The following is a 19,550-nucleotide window of genomic DNA, read 5'->3' on the forward strand; positions in this document are numbered from 1 at the left end:
AGGGCCCTCCTTACCCTGCACAGCTGCCTGCTGCTCCAGCCCCTGCTCCGCCCCTTCCCCAAAGCCCCTGCTCCGTCCCGCCCCCACTCCACCCCTTCCCCAACCCCCCCGCCCTGCTCCCCCGAGGACTGCAGCAGGGGGCGGGTCTGCACTCACCGGCGGCGGTAAGTGGAGCAACCTGGTCCCAGCCGCGCCGCCGGGTGAGTGCTGGGGGTGTTCCCCCCTGTTCCCTAAGGCTAGGAGCCAGGGGAGCAGAGCGGAGCGGGCTGGGGCCGGGTCACTCCACTTCCCGCCGCCCCCTGAGTGCGGGTTCGGCCGGGCTGCCCTGCACTCACTCACCGGGCGGCAGGAAGTGGAGCGACCCAGCCCAACCCGCGGAGGCCTGGGTCCCCCCCCGCGGGGGTGGGGCTGCGTAGGGCACCAGGGGCGGGGAACCACTGGCGCAGACGATCCTCTTACAAGAATTCGCAGCTGCTGGATCTGCTCTAGGCCGGTTTCTAATTTCTGCTACCTGCTAAGGACACAAGCCTGAGATTTAGGTTATTCTTAACCACACAAATCACTACCCAGCCCTGGAGCTTTCAGCCGCCTCTGTTTTGGAGACGCTACATGGCTCCCGAGAGTTCTGCTTCAACAGCAAAGTTCAACCAAAACAAATGACCAGAGAGAGCGAGACAAAAACAAAACCCAAAAACCCAACCCCCTCCCCCGGTCCTGGTAACAGGCCCAGGGCTGTCTGGGGTCTGGGGCTTGACTCTCCCTGAATTCCAAAGAGTGAAGCTCCACTCCCCCACTTCTGCCGGGGGGGGGGGGGGGGGAGAAGGGGGAAGTGGCGATATAATTAGCATATTCCAATGCTATTGGCTCGTTCCCGAGCTGTTTTACATAGGCCCGCCTCTTCCCCGCTCCCTTCTCCGGCTGGCTGGGTTTTGCGGTGTAGGGCTGCCCGCTAGTGCAGTGCAGGGATCGGCGCGGGAGGCTGGCGGTGGCGGCGGCGGCGGCGGCGGCGGGGAGACGGGAACATTTAAACACTTTTATTTTTCCGGTGTTCTTCCGCCGCCCGGCTGGGAGCGGGGCTGCCGAGCCCCTCCGCGGAGCTGAGCCGGCGCGTGGGCTGGGAAGAGACTTTGGGAGGCGCAGCCAAGTGGCGAGTGGGCTCTGTCTCGTCTTTCCATTCCCCCTCTGGTTTCCTGCGGGTGCAGCATGAAGTGCAGCTATGGCAAGGCGAGGTAAGACAGTGGTGAGGACGCTGGAAGATTTGACCCTGGATTCTGGTTATGGTGGTGCTGCGGACTCAGTCCGGTCCTCCAACTTGTCCCTGTGCTGTTCGGATTCCCACCCGGCTTACCCCTATGGAGGAAACTGCTGGCAGCATCTAGCTGACTCCATGCACAGTAGGCACAACAGCTTTGACACTGTCAACACGGTCCTAGTGGAAGACTCCGAGGTGCTGGACTGCTCGGGGCAGCAGTGCTCCAGGCTGCTGCCTGACCTTGAGGAGGTTCCCTGGACTCTGGAGGAGGCGGAGGCGCTGCTCCTGCTGCGGCACAGGGAGCCCCGCGGCCCGGCGGCCACCCCCGCCAGAGATGCCCTGGCCAAGCTCTCCACCTTGGTCAGCCGGGCGCTGATCCGGATCGCCAAGGAGGCTCAGCGGCTGAGCCTGCGGTTTGCCAAATGCACCAAGTACGAGATCCAGAGCGCCATGGAGATCGTCCTGGACTGGACGCTGGCCTCCAGCTGCACGGCGGCCGCCCTGGGCGCCCTCTCCCTCTACAACATGAGCAGCAGCGGCGGGGACCGCTTCAGCCGGGGCAAATCCACCCGCTGCGGGCTCACCTTCTCGGTGGGCAAGTTCTACCGCTGGATGGTGGACAGCCGGGTGGCCGTGCGCATCCACGAGCACGCCGCCATCTACCTGACCGCCTGCCTGGAGAACCTCTTCCGAGACATCTACGGGCGGGTGATGGCGGGGGGCAGCGCCTCGGCCCACCCGCACCCCAACCGGGGCTCGGGCTCCGGCTCGAGCTCGGCCGCCGCCGCTGGCGCGGAGAAGGACAAGGAGAGCGGCGGCGGCGGTGAAGCGCCCAAGTTTACGGTGGAGTCTCTGGAGCAGACGGTCAACAACGACGCGGAGCTGTGGGGCTTGCTGCAGCCCTACCAGCACCTCATCTGCGGGAAGAACGCCAGCGGTGAGTGCGCGGGCCGGCCCGCCTGGGGGGCCGGGGGTGGGGGCGTTGGGGCTGCCCTCCCCACGTGCCCTCTCGGGGGCGGGGGGGGGGTAGGGGCTGCAGCCCTCCCCGTGAGCTCCTCTGAGAGGCCAGGGGTGAGGGGGTCATGGTGTGCAGCCTTCCCCGTGTGCCCACGTGTGGGGCCAGGGGCAGGTGGGTGGTGGGTACGGTATGCAGCCCGCTCGGTGTCAGTGCAGCGGGAGGGGGAAGGAGGGTTATAGTCTGTGACCACCTGGGATACCAGCGGGGAGGGGGGGGGCCTGGCCACCTAGGCCGTTCTTGTGCCCCTCAAACTTTGCGCTGGGAGCAGAGTATGTGGCGAGTATTGCAGGGAAACCCAGACCCAAATGCGCGTGAATGTTGCGCATGTTGACACTTTTCTTTTTTTTATTTGGATGAAGTATCAGCTGTAGCCAGCCAGCCAAAAATCCCTCCCTGCGCCCAGACCCCCACACTTTGCGCTCAGGCTTTGGGAGCCGCAGTTTTGCGCATCCGGAGTGGGAAGGCTGATCCGGGAAGCCAGGACTCCCTCTCGGGAAGGGCTGAGCACCTGTAGTGAATGGGAGCTGCAGATGCTCAGCATCTCTCAGGATCTGGCCCTTGGGGGGGGCGTAGAGAGCCGACTTCCCCCCCCCCCATCTAGGAAGCGCAGATGGCTGCGCTTTGTAGGGTAGCTGAGCCCCATCCTGCAGCCCTGAGGGGCTCAACTCGCGTCGGCGAAGTGCGCCCGCCGGAGGATTGCACACTCTGGGGTGAGGCTGTTGGTAATTAACCCGCCGGCTGCTGCCCTCCCGCTTGCTGCGCCTTGTGCAGGTCGAGCTGGAGGCGTTTTCCACCCTATTGTGTCGGATCGGCGTTTACCCCATGTACATTTGGTGTCAAACCGTTTTCACCTTGAACACAGAATTTTAGCGGGACATGAGGAGACTGTAAATCAGGGCTAGAAAGACCCTTCGTCGTGCATCAATTCCTCCCCCTCCCCCGGCCATCTGTATGGAGTACCATGCCGCAAGTGTCTGCGGCGGGCTAAGGCTTCAGTCCTACAGAGCTGGGGGGGGGGGGGAGAGGTGTGGGGGTGGAAGAGGAACAGGTCCTTCTGCATCACAAAAAATGCGCGGCTGATCTCATTAAGGGGTGTGGGGGGAAGCTGTCAGACACCCCGTGTTGCTTTCTTGGGGGTTCAGCGCTACGGTACCGTATGGATGTGTGTGATTCTGCTGCAGCCTGTCGCCAGCACAATGGAGTCGGGGGAGGGGGTGGGAAGAGGGTCTTAGTGGCATTTTGGGGCATTATTTACAGTCACATCCCTAATGAACTTTCTGGCATCACGACTGATGGGTTGATTGAACGGATCGTGTGTTTGGGGGGGGGTCTGTTTTTTTGGGTTTTTTTAGGGGCTTCTCAAAATGGTTGGGTTTCAGCAACGCTTGAGTTATAGACACACACTTGAAAGCTTCAATTTTCCACAGGAAATGGTACAAGCGTAACTGAACACTCGAAAATGAAATAAAACTTTATTTCATATGCGGTGGTTTGGCCAGAGACTGCGTGGTTGGAGCTCAGATGCAGTCTTTCTGGGCAGATTTCATTCATGTTGCTGCTTGTTTACCGAAAGCTTGACATAGATGCAACACAATGATGCATCAACTTCCTGGGGATTTTTTTTAGGAGGTGTCCAACGTTTTAATGGTTTATCTCTCATTTAATAAAACCCCGGTGCCCGGAATTGAAATTTCTTCTATTGCCAGCTAACCTACATTCATAGGTTTAGGGAAAATGCAACAAACCTATGATATGTTTAGTGGACTCAAACAGAAATTGTTTTTCTCTCTCTCTTTCAACCTAAAGGAAAATATGTATACAGCAGAGATGTAAAATACTGTTTTGAAAACAAGAAACTGAGTTCAGCTTCTGTCATGTATATAATTTAACTCTAAGATACTGTAGCCCAACCATTGCTTTATGCATGATTACCTGTTTTGAGACATCCTTTCTCCCAGAAAGGATCTAGAGGGATGCAATACAGAGGCAAAACAAGGGGGTAGATCCCCAGCGGGTGTAAATTGTCATACCTGCATCTGTGTCAGCTTTCCATTATGGAGCTATGACCACCTCCACAAACTGATCTGCCCCAAGAGCTTTATTTAGCCTTAAATCAGAATTTCTTTGCTGTTAATGGGTTGTCTCTCATGATCCTTATGCTTTATTTTAACACAGTTTGTGTGTGCATGCAGGTGTTCTCTTTAATGGTGTTAGTGCCGTGTTTTTTCCTTTAGTCACATTATTGTGCCTGTACATTTCAGATGGCACCATTTTTCATTTCTGACATTGCAGTGCTGTTCCTACAGACCTGTGTTGAGTCTTTAATTTTGTAACTCCCATTGTAGCACCTCTGTGGATTTAAATTAACTTAATTCATGACCCTCATTCATCTCATTTTCAGAGACTTCTTGAGTTTTTCCCTCTCCATTTTGTTTGTTGCTTTACCTAGCAATACCTCATTTGTGGCTCAGTCCTGAGTCAAGCAAAACTCTCTGCCATCAGTTGGAACTTTGCCTGAGTAAAGATGTTATGGTCTGATCCTAGCTAGTTCATCATAACTTTGCCTCTTCCTCTAGGCTCCATCCCTCGCATCTCCGTCCTCTACATGTACGGTAAATGACTGAGTTCTTTATAGTTTTATAGTTTACAGTTTGGTATACTATCTTATATTTAGTGGAGATTTTGTGCAAGGTATACAGAATCAGGCCCCTTGGTGATATAGGATATCTTTTATTTTCATAGAATCATAGAAATGTAGGACTCAAAGAGACCTTGGGAGACCAAGTCCAGCCCCCTGTGCTGAGGCAGGACCAAGTAAACTTAGACCATCCCTGGCAGGTGTTTGTCCAACCTGTTCTTAAAAACCTGCAATAATGGGGATTCCACAACCTCCCTTGGAAGCCTGTTTCAGAACTTAACTACCTTTATAGTTACCAATTTTTTCCTAATATCTAACCTACATCCCCGTTGATGCAGATTAGGCCCATTACTTGTTTTATCTTTAGTGGACATGGAGAAAAACTGATCACTGGCCTCTATAACAGCTCTTAACATATTTGAAGATTGTTATTAGGTCCCTGCTTGGTCATCTTTTTCTCAAAAAACTGGGCATGTTTAGTCTTAACCTTTCCTCATAGATCAGGCTTTCTAAATCTTTTATTATTTTTGTTGCTCTCCTCTGGACTCAATCCAATTTATCCACATTTTCCCTAAAGTGTAGTGCCCAGAATTGGACACAGTACTGCAGCTAAGGCCTCATCAGTGCCGAATAGTGGGACAATTACTTCCTGTGTATTACATACAACACTCCTGTTAAGATACCTCAGAATATTAGCCTTTTCTACAACTGCATTACATTTTTCACTCATATTTAATTTGTGATCTGCTGTAACCCCCAGATCCTTTGCAGCTGTACTACCACCTAAGTAGTTATTCTCCATTTTGTAGCTATGCGTTTTAATTTTTCCTACCTAAGTTAAGTACTTTGCACTTTTATCTTTATTAAATTTCATCTTGTTGATTTGAGACTAATTCTGTCATTTTGAATTCTAATGCTGTCCTCCAAGTGCTTGCAAACCCTCTGTGTTTGTGATGATGGGCAGATTTTGTAAGCATACCCTCTACTCTCTTATCCAAGTCATTAATTAAAACATTGAATAATACTGGACTCAGGACTGGCCCATTTGGGACCCCACTAGATATACTCTCCCAGTTTAACTGTAAACCATTGATAAATACTTGTTGAGTATAGTCTTTTTCAACCAGTTTTTCACCCACTTTATAGTAATTTCATTCAGACCACATTTCCCTAGTTTGGTTATGAGATTGTCCTGTGGAACTGTGTCAAATACCTTCCTAAAATAAAAATTGTAATGTCATAGGTATTAAACCAGTTATTAGCTCTCATTCCCTGCTAAATAGAGGACCTACACTTCCCTTCATTTTTCTTTTGCTCCTAATTTATTTAAAAAAACTCTTCCTATCGTCTTGTATGCCCCTTGCTAGGTATAACTCATTTTGTGCCTTAGCCTTTCTGATTTTGTCCCTATATGCTTATGCTATTCTTTTATACTCTTTCTGATTTATTTCAAGTGCTCACTATGAGCTCTGAGCATTTTCATAACAATTAGTTATAAATGCTAAAATTATTACATTATCCTCCCCCACCTCTGAAAGGTTTTAGTTTATTTATTGATATAGCCCCATCACCATAATATCCAAGTGTCTCATAATCATTCAGGAAATAATCCACACAGTACTTCTGTAAGGGAGGGAAATATGATCTCTGTTTCACAGATGTGGAATTGAGGACACAGGGAGATTCACACTGACTTGTCCAAAGTTGTACAACAAGCCTATGGTAGGAGCCAAGAACTTCTGAAGCCACATCCTTTGGTCCCTGTTCAATGGCATAACCACAAGACCATCCTTCCTCTGTACTCACCACTTGAGTTACAACCATAACAACAGTTGGGTATCTAACAATGCTTTCCCCACTCTTCCAATCTACCCTCTCCAAATGCCCAGGAGATAATGTAGGGTATATTGTGTGTGGATGGTTCATAAATCGGGGCCCCAATTATACTGTCAATAGCATGTGAACAACAGTTACACATGCATTGATCTGGGTGGGAGTAACAAATGCATAGAATGGCCCACCAGACCCTGATGGAAGCCAATTCCACAGTCAAGGACCCCTTATGGGGAACACCTTACTGGTAGACCCAAGCCATGTGAATTGGGGGACTCCAGACTTTGTGCCTTTGCTGATTGCAACTGTGGCAGTACCACTCAAGGAGGGAGGAAGTCTCTGTGGCAGGCAGGTCTCAAATCATTTAGGGTTTTATAAGTTCAAATCCACACCTTAAATTCTACCTGGAAACAAGACAGGCAACCAGTGAAGATCACAGAACACCAATGTTTCTTCTTGCAAGAGGCTTGCTTGTACATCAGTCTGCATCTGAATATGAAATGGTTGCAAGCTATGAGGCTGTTTTAAACTGTAAGGAGGGGTGGAGGTGGTGGAAAAGAGCCCTCAGGATTGGAGACACACACATGACTCTTTCATGGCATTCCCCAATCAGTTGTGCCCAGTGTTTACTCACCACATCTGAGGATCCAGCCCAGTATTTTTAACCATAGTTAGATCCTCAGCAGCTCCTAGATGTCCTAACGTGATCTGTGTTACAAAATAACCTTCTACCAATGTTGGTCTCGCCCTTGAGTCAGTGTGGCTGATATAGTCCTTGCCAGTTCTTCTACTTGCTTCTGCCAGTTGTTTCCTCCAACCCACTAGCCTTGTCGGGATTAAGTTCAGCCAGCTACCTTAACCCAAACAAGCCCATATCTTATACACTGGCTCATTCATTGCAGTGCATTGCTGGGTGAGAAATAATGGAGAGGTATCAGAGGAGAAGCCGTGTTAGTCTGGATCTGTAAAAGCAGCAGAGAGTCCTGTGGCACCTTATAGACTAACAGACGTATTGGAGCATGAGCTTTCGTGAGTGAATGGAGAGAGAGACTACATTGTAGCCTCCTCACTAACCCTCCCACAGGCCTCAAATACATATATTTTACAGAAGGGGTGACAAAATGGAACCCTGTGGTTCCCACAACAGAGCCATTGGGGAAGATATGTGCTGCCCGTTGCAACTGCAGCTGAGTTCATTTCAAGTTCTGTATTGCAACCCAGTTACCTCAGAATTACTCAGCATTTTTTCTGGACAACTAGAGCTTTCAAATTAATGGCTGAATGAAAATTAAATATTTTACATCTGGGCTCTGGGATTCTGTTGATACACAAATTTAAAAGCTCCATCAAACATTACACATTTTGTATGTCATAGTATGCACACACATGTTAAATCTTTTTCTTTTTTTTCACCAAGGAACTACTGTTATGGCCAGATCCAAAAGACTCTGATGTCAGGGGAAAGGGTGTCACTGACTTTGATGGGCCTTGGATCAGGCATTTACTGTGCAACCTAGGAACCAAGGCTTTTATTTTCCATTTTCATAGGAAAACTCAAGGGAGGAGTAAAAATAGGCCAGTATTATCTAGGCTCTGTCTGAATTAAACTGAGGATTGGTATTAGCTTTAGGCTATAGTATAGTATAGTGTATATAGGGTATGGGTAGTAGTTTAGAAGCCCTCTAGTGGGTCTCCCTGTCTTCTATTGCAGAAGTCACTAGATACTGCATGTGCACACTGTGGCTCTGGTAGAATGTGGATAGGTATCGTGTGCATATATAATACATGTATGTATGTATGTATGTAGCTAAGCCTTGTTTCCTTATAGTTATTAAATTCAGTCATTTATGTAGCTTCTTTATATTCCGAATGTTGCATACAGAGCAAAGACACAGCAAATTGAAGAAAAACTGGGGTTAGGATGGGATTGGCTAATGTGTGTTAACAACCCTGATCTAAGGTTGACCTGTTTTCCTAATCTAGGCAAACTCTGGAGGCTGAAAAGCAGATCACAGACAATAGTAAACTTGTATAGTTTAACTAAACATGTTAAATATTATATAAATAAGCTATTATCTGGATTAATTGTGAACACTTTGTTGTCTCTGTTGTATTGTTTCTGGTATTGCTATTAAGATGTTAAGGTTGTAAGTGCACTGTAAAAATAAATCTGAAACTTCATTTGAGCTGCCATCTAATGTGACATCAGAATATTTAGGGACAGATAAAGACCAGTCTTGACTAACAGACCTTTTTCTTTTCTCTTTTCTTTTAATTCCAATTCCACCATCATAGTTTTTTTTTTCCCATGCTGTAGTCTCCTCCTCATTTGCTAGGAAAAAAACTCAGCATCTTTTGGACTTATTTATACTCATTTCAGATAATCTCCTGTTACCTTTCCCCCCCATACATTTCCTTCTACTTGAGTTCCCTATTCAGAAGCTGAAATCTGTACTGGGATCATGTATGACCCCCACTTTTCTTATGTCGTCTTATTAACAGCTGTGTATGAAAAATTCCACTGCTGTGCTCCCATTGATCTCAGTAGGGCAGTAACTCCGTATTCTAATAATGGCAATGTAAAGGTCAACATTAACTCGATCACTGCTGATTTTTTAATAAACATCCAGCCATTTTGGATTGCAGGCTGATCTTAAAGAAAGTACCAGTGCTGTTTTCCTCCATTCTTGCTCTCCACACCTTGCATCAGCACCTACTTGCACTCCTCATCTCTTCCCAGCTTCAGCACCTTTCAAATTCCTTCCACTTACACCATCACCAGTACCAGGTCATATTCTCACATCCAGTCCCAGCACCACAGTGAACTGACAACCTCACCACCAGTGCATTTCTCCATACATCACTTTACAGCACACCTCTGCATGTGGAAGGTTTCAACAGAGTAAAGAATATTAGGAAGATGGTCACGTGCAGAATATTTTTTCCCCTTGGTTTTTTCTGCTTTCTGTTTCTGGCCAAAAGAGATTAATTTAGCCTATCATGTGTAATCTATAAATATAATTACCATGCAGCCAATAAATATTTCAAGATATTTTTAAAATGTATAGATGCAGTCAAAAGTAAACTCAATATAGTCTGCATAATTGGTTAAATGTACTATTACTTCAACAGAGGTGTTCAATTGAACCATCTGAAAAGGCATATTTTCCACAGAAGTACATCAGCTGAAGCATCAAATCTGAAAACTGCTTCTATGCTGGTCTTTCATGGATTCCTTAGAAGAAATATTCTTTAGCAGTGGGACAAGCTTGCTTGATTTTTGTTTGATGGCAAATTTAAAGAAATGTAACTATGATTTCCCTCCCTCCCGCCCCTGTCTCGCCGCCCCCCCCCCAAAAGAATGAAGAAATCTGTGTTGTGGGCTCAGAAAAACATAATTTGGAGTGTGATCACTCATTATTTCTATAAAGTAAAACTAGTTTTCTGTGAAATTAGGGGTAGGAGGTTATTGAAGAAATTTAATGAATCAGTTAGAGGTTTGGTTTATTTTCACATGGGTAGAATGAGGTGAGGTATACGTTACAGTAGCTTGGAAACAAGGAGCCATTATGTATGTTTGTCAGTTTAGTAGAATGGATGTATAACAAACACCTACTGTAGTAGCTTGCTGAGGTGCTGGAGACTTGTTTTAGTTTTATTTTAATAAACATTTCACTTTGAATTAACTTGGTGTTTAATTGTGTTTTTTGAAGTGTGTACACACTTGGATTGGAATCCTTGAATTCTTAAATGGTGGGTCTAGATTTCCTTTCCACAATGGCTTCTGGGTTATGAACAAGGCGTGTAACATGGTCCACATTTGGTTTTGTTGGTAGTGTGTTTAAAACTGTTGAACTTGAATTAACATGCAAATTAGACACCATCAATTTAGGCTTGAATAGAAACTGGGAATGGCTGAGCCATTACACACATTAAATCTGTTTCCCCATGTTAAGTATTTTCACACCTTCTGTCAAACTGTCTGTAATGGGCTATCTTGATGATCACTAAAAAAGTTTTTTTTCCTCTTAATGAATTAGTCTCTTAGAGTTGGTAGGACAACTCCCACCTTTTCATGTTCTCTGTGTGTGTGTGTGTGTGTGTGTGTGTGTGTGAATATGTGTGTATATATATATATATATATCTCCTCGCTATATGTTCCATTCTATGCATCCGATGAAGTGGGCTGTAGCCCACAAAAGCTTATGCTCAAATAAATTTGTTAGTCTCTAAGGTGCCACAAGTACTCCTGTTCCTTTTGTGGATACAGACCAACACAGCTGTCACTCTGAAACCTGTGTTTAAAGAGGCTTCCTAATTCTAGCAACACTGATTTAAAGATCATCTGGGCAAATATCCTCAGACATGCACATGTGGCTCCCATTGGTTTCTGAGGCAGCTACATATGCATGTCCAAGGCCAGAATTTAACTTTTAACAAATCAGAGAGGTGGGACTTCTTGTCACTGTCATTAGAGTGGTGTCAATCATGCTGCTGTTGCTATTCTTTTGAGTTTATTTTGATTCATGCACTCATTCCATACTAAGTTGCACCTGTGCTTCGCTCCTGGACACATTTTGAAAAGTTATAATAATAGACTACTCCAGTAACACCCTGTTCAACTGATAACAAGCATATATTATAACGTAGCAGTTGTAAACATGTTTAAGATCTTTACAAACTCCCACCAGAGTTCTCCCAGCACCTGGCAGCTTGGGAAAAGAAATGAGCCTTTGTAATATCATTTAAAAGCTGATTTTTGTAAAATGGGGACAATTTCAGATGGGAATAAGGATCAGAGCAAATTTCAAGGCTGAGGCAACCCAGAGAGAGCATCTACCTCCTCTCTCTCTCTGACAGAATGGCAAATGGAATCTTTCAGACAAGTAGGTTCTGGGCTATAAAGGGCCAGTTAAGTATACTGTGTTAATCTCATTCAGTCAAGACTATCTGTTTGTTAAACATCCTGGGCCATTTTGGTAACACTGAGTAAATCTGCATTAAATCCATTGGGCCAAATTCTGTCATCCTTAATTGACTTCAGTGGGAGTATTGTTCGATTAAGGACTATATAATTTGACCCTGACTTCATTGGCATTAGTCCAGACTTCCATGGATATAACTGAATTCAGAATTTGGACCTTTTATGTACTTACAGTTGAGTCAAAGAATTACTGAAAATATCTATCTAAACTTTTTTTAAAAAAACCCTAAAATATGGAAGCAGAAGAGACAAACACTTTATTCTTCGAGTGGTTGGTGTATGAAAACAAGTTCTGATGAAGGGTCTGTACTGCAAGTTTTAAGTGGGAGTGTCAGTTAGGAGTTAGTGTAATTCGTAGTGTAACTGAGCCAGGAAGGAGATGGAATACTGGCTGGCAAATTCAGGGTCTGATCCTATAGACTTTACTCGTGTGAGCATTCCCATTGGTTTTACTGGATTTATTTCCATAATAGTAGCAGGACTGGGCTCTAAATGAGCAGAGAAAAGGGAATTCTAGAGGAAATTAAAGAAGGAGGCCACAGGACCCTTTCAAGGGAACAGAGAATCTGAATAAATTGTCCATGAACAGAGGGGAGAGGTAAATAACCTTTTGAGATAGGGTGACCACATATCCCAATTTTATAGGGACAGTCCTGATTTTTGGGGCTTTTTCTTATATAGGCTCCTATTACTCCTCGCCCTCATCCTGATTTTTCACACTTGCTGTCTGATCACCCTACTGGGAGAGAGTTTGGGTATTTAAAGTTACTATGCTTTTAAATCCCATTCCTGTAAAACCTTGCTTACCCAGATGTAACCAGGAGGGTAGGGTGGGGTAACATTCCAGCAACAGCTACAGTGAATAAACTTGAACGGTCCTGGAGAATCCTCCCATTATCAATTTAATCGATCCTTTACCAGATAGTAGGGAGTTCTGGGTATAGTGCCTTTTATGTATTGTATTTGGATATGTTGGAGTGTATTTAGGCCATGGAACTATGCAAAGGCTTGCAAATAGGAACCAAGCACAGGAATGAAGGGGAGAGATAATGGAGTCATCTGTGTGGAAGGAAGCAGGGACTAAATGCTCCTGCTTCTCTGGGACTGAGGGGGTATTTTCAAGTATCTGAGAGACTGTGCAAGACTTACAAATTCTTCAGCTGGAAGGTACTGAACGGAAGGAAGGAGGAACATTAGAAGTGAGATTCATCTCAGATGGGTGACTGCAATAAGCAGTGCAGAGAAAGCTGGGAAGCTTTTACAACATTACATACAATAGTTTCCAACATATCACAGAAATGAATAACTTTAATGAAGCATAGATTGTACATCCATGCATATGAATTATTTTGCAACAAGCCTCAAAAGAATGAATGAAAATACACCTCTACCCCGATATAACACTGTCCTCGGGAGCTAAAAAATCTTACCGTGTTATAGGTGAAACCATGTTATATCGAACATGCTTTGATCTGCCGGAGCACGCAGCCTTCCCCCCCCCGGAGCACTGCTTTACCCCATTATATCTGAATTCATGTTATATCGGGGTAGAGGTGTAGTAAGAGCTAGATTTTTGTTCTCAGAAAAGCTATTATTTCAGTTGATGTCTATAAATTAACTGTTATAAATGTTAATATTTGTTAAAATTTTCCTAGGGCTATTTGTTTTTTCACTTCTCTAAAGCAGGTTTTCTTTAAAGTTTCACATACAGTATGTTCCAAATGTACTGTATATGAACCCTATCCTGTAGTCCTCACTTGGGCAAAATTTCCCTTGACTTCAATGGGAATGTTGTCTGTGCAAGGACTGCAGGATTTAGCTCCAGTATTGGATAATAAATTAAAGGGACAGTTAGTCAAACTTTAGCCCCACACTTAGATTTTGTAAAAATAAACTTTTATAAAACTCAAGATCAATAACAACAATGTTGACATGAAAATTGTTTTTAATTCCAATAAAAAGGATTCTTTTCAGTGTTGTTGTGATTGCAACATTCTGCTAAAAACTGAGACGTGAAATTGACTAGAAATGGAATGCAAACCATACTGAAACTGCCTCACCTATTTTCATTGGCCAATATAGGAAACATTAAAGATAATCAAGCCGCATACATTTTGGGGAGTAAATTATATTTTAAAAATAAAAATTCCGTTTTCGTGATCTGGCCTGTTCTTAGTAAGAACAATGGCTTTTAAAAAAAATCTGATTCTCTTAACCTATAAGTAATTACAAAAACAAAACCCTAGTTAGGGACCTGCTATAATTTTATGTTGCTATCAACCTATAATCTAGAATTCCTGTATATTACTATACTCACAAAATGTTCTCCTTTGCATTTGGTTAGGTTTGGCTAGTTAAAACAATCCTGCAAGCTGATAAATATCGAAACAGACCAATAATGTGCAAAATATTTTTATTGCTTGCGGTACCTAATCTAGATGATAATAGTATCATAGAAATGTAGGACTGGAAGGGACTCAGTAAGTCATCTAGTCCAGTCTCCTGCAATGAGGTAGGACTAAGTATTATTTAGATAATCCCTGTATGTCCATCCTATTCTTTAAAACCTTGAATGCTTAACTACCCGGACAGTTAGGAAGTTTTTCCTAACGTCTAACCTAAATCTCTCGTGCTGCAGTTTAAGGCATTACTTCTTGTCCTGTCCTGAGTGGATAAGCAGAACAATTTATCACTCTCCTATTTATAACAAACTCCTCTATACTTGAAAACTGTTACGTCCCCTCTCAGTCTTCTCCAAACTAAACAAACCTAACTTTGTCAATCTTTCCTCACCAGTAATATTTTCTAGACCTTTTAATAATTTTTATTGCTCTCCTCTGGACTTTCTCCAGTTTGTCTGCATCTATCCCAAAGTGTAATGTCCAGAACTAGACACAGTACTCTACTTGAGGTCTTATCAGTGCTGAGCAGAGTAGAAGAGTGAATTTTTATGTCTTGCTTACAATGCTCCGGCTAATACATCCCAGAATATTTGCTCTTTTTGCAACAGTATTATGTTGCTGACTCGTATGTAGTTTCTGATCCACTATAACCCCCAGATCCTTTTCTGCAGTACTACTTCCTAAGCAGTCACTCCCCTTTTGTGTTTGTGCAAAGTGTAGTACTTTGCAGTTGTCCTTATTGAACCTTATCCTATTTACTTCAGGTCATTTGTCCAGTCTGTCAAGATCAGTCCTGTCTTCCAAAGCACTTTAAACTGCTCTCTGCTTGGTATCGTCTGCAGACCTTATAAGTGTACTCTCTGTGCCATCATTCAAGTCATTTATGAAAATATTGAACAGAACTGGACTCAGGACAGATCCCTGCAGGATCCCACTCAATGTGCTCTTCCAGCTTGACTGTGAACCACTGATAACTTCTCTCTGAGTATGGTTTTACAACCAGTTGTGCACCCACTTTATAGTAGGTTTGTCTAGAATATATTTCCCTAGTTTGCTTATGAGAGGGTCATGTGATATGGTATCAAAGGTCTTAATAAAGTTGAGATATACCACATCTACTCCCCCCTGCCCCCTCCACAAAGACTTGTTACCCTTTCATAGAAGGATATTAGGTTGGTTTGACTTGTTTTTGACAAATCCACGTTGATTGTTCACAAAACACCCTCTATGGTGGAAGTTAACTAGAGTTAAGGTAACCAGAAAACCTTAAAATGTTTAGTCTTTGAGCTTGGGAAGAAATAAACTTTTCATAAGATAAAAAATTCTGAACTTCCTTAGCAGGATTCTTCCATCCAAAAGCTGGAGATCACTGTAGATAGTTCAGTGAAGCCATCTGCCTAATGCATGCTAGCAGTTAAAGCAGGATGCTTGAATTGTTTTATTAAAAGAGATTAACTATAAAAAGGAAAATACTATAGCAACATTGTGGGCCAAATCATGTCCCACTTAATCATACAAATAGCTTAACTGATGTCTAGCAAGGATAGGCTCTCATCCTTGTTGAATGCACATATGAAGCCATTTGTGGGGAGACATGGGCTGTGATTTAGTCAACTTCCTGAGGACTTTCAGCTCTATGCCTGTCACTTCCAGCTAGGCTGGTGTAGTGGAATGCATATCTATTTGAGACTAAAGGACTAGCTGGTCGAAGCTGTGTCCAGAAGAGATTTAGTTGATATTAATGGATTGGAGAAAGAGACCAGATTACTTGGGTTAGCAGGATTTTATTGTCACCTTTATTAGAGGTATCCATTTACTACATTAATCATTGCTTCACATGCTGGGTTGCTCCTGGATGCACGGAAAGTGGCTGAATCCCAGAGCACTTTTCTTTCATCTATGGTAGGCACAAAGAGTGCAGCTTTTTCATTTGGGTACAGACCTTGCTACAATTATCCATGCCTTTTGTTATCTTGAGATTAGGTTACTGTAATGCACTCTACCTCGGGCTATGTATCAAGACCATTTGGGAATTGAATCAGAATGTGTCTGCCTACTTATTAGCTGTGTGTGTCATGCAGGCAGCAGTTTACGCCAGTGCTCCACAATTTGCACTAGCTACAAACTAGTGTCCGGTGGAGTTCAAGGTGTTTGTTTTAACCTTTACAATCCAAAAAAACCTGCTATAAATGTGATTAAGGAAGGGGTTTGAGCTAGGGCTCCCTCAGTTTGAATGAGAGGGGACTTTGCCATTTGCTCCCTCCTTTGGTCCACTAGAGTCTGGATTTGTGAAGCCTCTGGGAATACTGTAAAGCTATCCATATGTGGGGAGAGGGGGCTTGATTGGTTGAGGATGTGATGGGTTTGTTATTGCTGCTGGGTGGGTGATCTGACAAGGGAAATCTCATGGAATGATCTGATGATGTTGACCTGAAAGGTATATGAATATTCATAGAACTGGAAGGGACCTTTAGAGGTCATCTAATCCAGTCCCCTGCACTCATGGCAGGACTAAGTATTATCTAGATCATCCCTGACAGGTGTTTGTCTAACCTGCTCTTAAAAATCTCCAATGATGGAGATTCCACAACCTCCCTAGGCAATTTATTCCGGTACTTAACCACCCTGACAGTTAGGAAGTTTTTCCTAATGTCCAACCTAAACCTCCTTTGCTGCAATTTAAGCCCATTGTTTCTTGTCCTATCCTCAGAGGTTAAGAGAACAATTTTTCTCCCTCTTCCTTGTAACAACCTTTTATGTACTTGAAAACTGTTATGTCCCCCCTCAGTCTTCTCTTTTCCAGACACACCCAGTTTTTCCAATCTTTCATCATAGGTCATGTTTTCTAGACCTTTAATCATTTTTGTTGCTCTTCTCTGGATTTTCTCCAATTTGTCCACATCTTTCCTGAAATGTGGCGCCCAGAACTGGACACAATACTCCAGTTGAGGCCTAATCAGCGCGGAGTAGAGTGGAAGAATTACTTCTCGTGTCTTGCTTAGAACACTCCTCCTAATACATCCCAGAATGATGTTCGTGTTTTTTTTTTGTTTTTTTTTTTTTGCAACAGTGTTACACTGTTGACTCATATTTAGCTTGTGATACACTATGACCCCCAGATCCTTTTCCGCAGTACTCCTTCCTAGGCAGTCATTTCCCATTTTGTATGTCTGCAACTGATTGGTCCTTCCTAAATAGAGTACTTTGCATTTGTCTTTATTGAATTTCATTCTATTTACTTCAGACCATTTTTCCAGTTTGTCCAGATCATTTTGAATTTTAATCTTATTCTCGAAAGCACTTGCAACCCTTCCAGCTTGGTATCGTCCGCAAACTTTGTAAGTCTACTCTCTATGCCATTATGTAAATCATTGATGAATATATTGAACAGAACCGGACCCAGAACGGATCCCTGTGGGATCCGACTTGTTATGCCCTTTCAGCATGACTGTGAACCACTGCTAACTACTCTCTGGGGTTGGTTTTCTAACCAGTTTTGGACCCACCTTATTGTAGCTCCATCTAGGTTGCATTTCCCTAGTTTGTTTATGAGAAGGTCATGCAAGACAGTATCAAAAGCTTTACTAAAGTCAAGATATACCACGTCTACCGCTTTCCCCCTATCCACAAGGGTTGTTACCCTGTCAAATAAGCTATCAGATTGGTTTGATATGATTTGTTCTTGGCAAATCCATGCTGTTACTTATTATCTTCTAGGTGTTTGCAAATTGATTGCTTAATTGTTTGCACTGTTATCTTTCCAGAAGTTAAGCTGACTGGTCTGTAATTCCCCGTGTTGTCCTTATTTCCGTTTTTATAGATTGGCACTATATTTGCCCTTTTCCAGTCTTCTGGAATCTCTCCCATCTTCCATGACTTTTCAAAGATAATCGCTAATGGTTCAGATGTCTCCTCAGTCAGCACCTTGAGTATTGTTTGGTTTTAAATTTAGTTATTGTTCCAGAGTCTTGAGATTGTCATAAGACCTCAAATAGCGAAATACTGTTCTGGCATGAGAAAGGTAAGCATGATTTAGCCCCTTCATAAAAGGAACCCCTGCAACTTGAGGTATGTGTTAAGTTTTGGTTGCCTCACCTTTAGGAAGATATTCCCTGGCAGACACTGAATAGGGCAGTGAAAACGTTTAGAGGCGTGATGGGGATTATTTATATGTGATGACAAACAACAAAGACTGAGTTGTATGGTCTGGAAAGAAGTGTAAGAAGGGATTTGGTTGAGGCATACAAAGTAATGAAGGGCAAAGTGGAAACTGATTGGAGACACCCTTTTTTTTTCACCCAGAGCCATACTGTGAGATCATTAAATTTAAATCGAAAGGCAGGACATCTAAAACAAATAACAGGAACCTCTTCTTTATGTTGCATATTGGCAACTTGTGGAGTACAGTGCTGCAAGAAGTCACTGGCAAAAAGCTTAGCAGGATTATAAGTGGGCAGGATAAGTATGACTACAGTATTAATATTTGCTGTTATGCAAAACCGTTCATCTCCTGTTTCAGGGTGCAAGCTTCATCCTCCCCAGACCTCCTCTAAGCACTGCACCATGGCTTTTGACTTTCCCCTAAGGCATTGCTCAGTGAGTAGTATGGGAATAGAGATCCATTCCTGGAACCCTTACTGATGTTCATTAATCCAATTAACTTCAATAGACCTGCTTGTGTGAATGAGTAAAGATTGCATAGTCTAATGATCTGAACTGCTCACTTATGACCATTGCAATAGGGTTGATTCTGCAATCCTGATTCTACTGAAGCCAGTGGAAGCTTTGCCTGTGTTAGGAATGCTAGTTGGGGACCCTGTGTTTTCAGCAAATCATCAAGATGTAGGTGTTTTTGCTATAAATCAGAGGTTCATTATTTGCTAAAGGAAGTCTCGAGTAAGTTTACTGCATTCTTACTTAGTCTTTCTAAAATGTTTTTTAAATCATCATCTGGACTGACTCTTCTTTAAACAAAAATATTGACTTTAGCCAGAAGTAACATATCTAGAAGTAATGTTAAAATTACAAGATATTTGAAAAAGAATCTCCAACCATTTGCATTTGATTAGGGACAGGTGTTTAACTTTCACACAGCTGGTTTTTGTATCATTGCTGGAATTTTTGACCTACTAGAATAAAAACCTCACTAAATCTGGCATCCTTGCTGTAGGATTGTAAACTTGATGTTCACAAGGGAGAAGAACGTGAGATACCACTTCATTACTGTGGATCGTTACATCAATAATGTAGTAATGTAATGGGAGGAATAATGAGTTCTAGTGGTGTAACAAGTGTGTTTACTGGTACCGCATTACAATTAATTGCGGCTTTCTTGGAATTAAGTGCTGTTGGACAACTTCTATTAAAACTTAAACTTAACCTCCCTAATGCAAGGACTTCGGTAGCTTTAGCTGATCATCTCT

The 19,550-nt window shown here is 43.6% G+C and overlaps 1 protein-coding gene across 1 annotated transcript in view; it reads left to right on the forward strand.

Moving 5' to 3' along the window:
* The first annotated feature begins 414 nt into the window (after nucleotides 1-414).
* Nucleotides 415-19,550, forward strand: part of BTBD11 (BTB domain containing 11) — a 279,274-nt gene continuing 260,138 nt past the window's right edge. Inside the window, exon 1 of the mRNA XM_039485898.1 lies at nucleotides 415-2,189. Within this exon, the coding sequence (XP_039341832.1) occupies nucleotides 1,217-2,189 (973 nt within the window). The 5' untranslated portion in view covers nucleotides 415-1,216. The remainder of the gene's footprint in view (nucleotides 2,190-19,550) is intronic.

The sequence above is a fragment of the Mauremys reevesii genome, linkage group 1 (assembly GCF_016161935.1).
Source record: "Mauremys reevesii isolate NIE-2019 linkage group 1, ASM1616193v1, whole genome shotgun sequence".
Lineage (NCBI taxonomy): Eukaryota > Metazoa > Chordata > Testudines > Geoemydidae > Mauremys > Mauremys reevesii.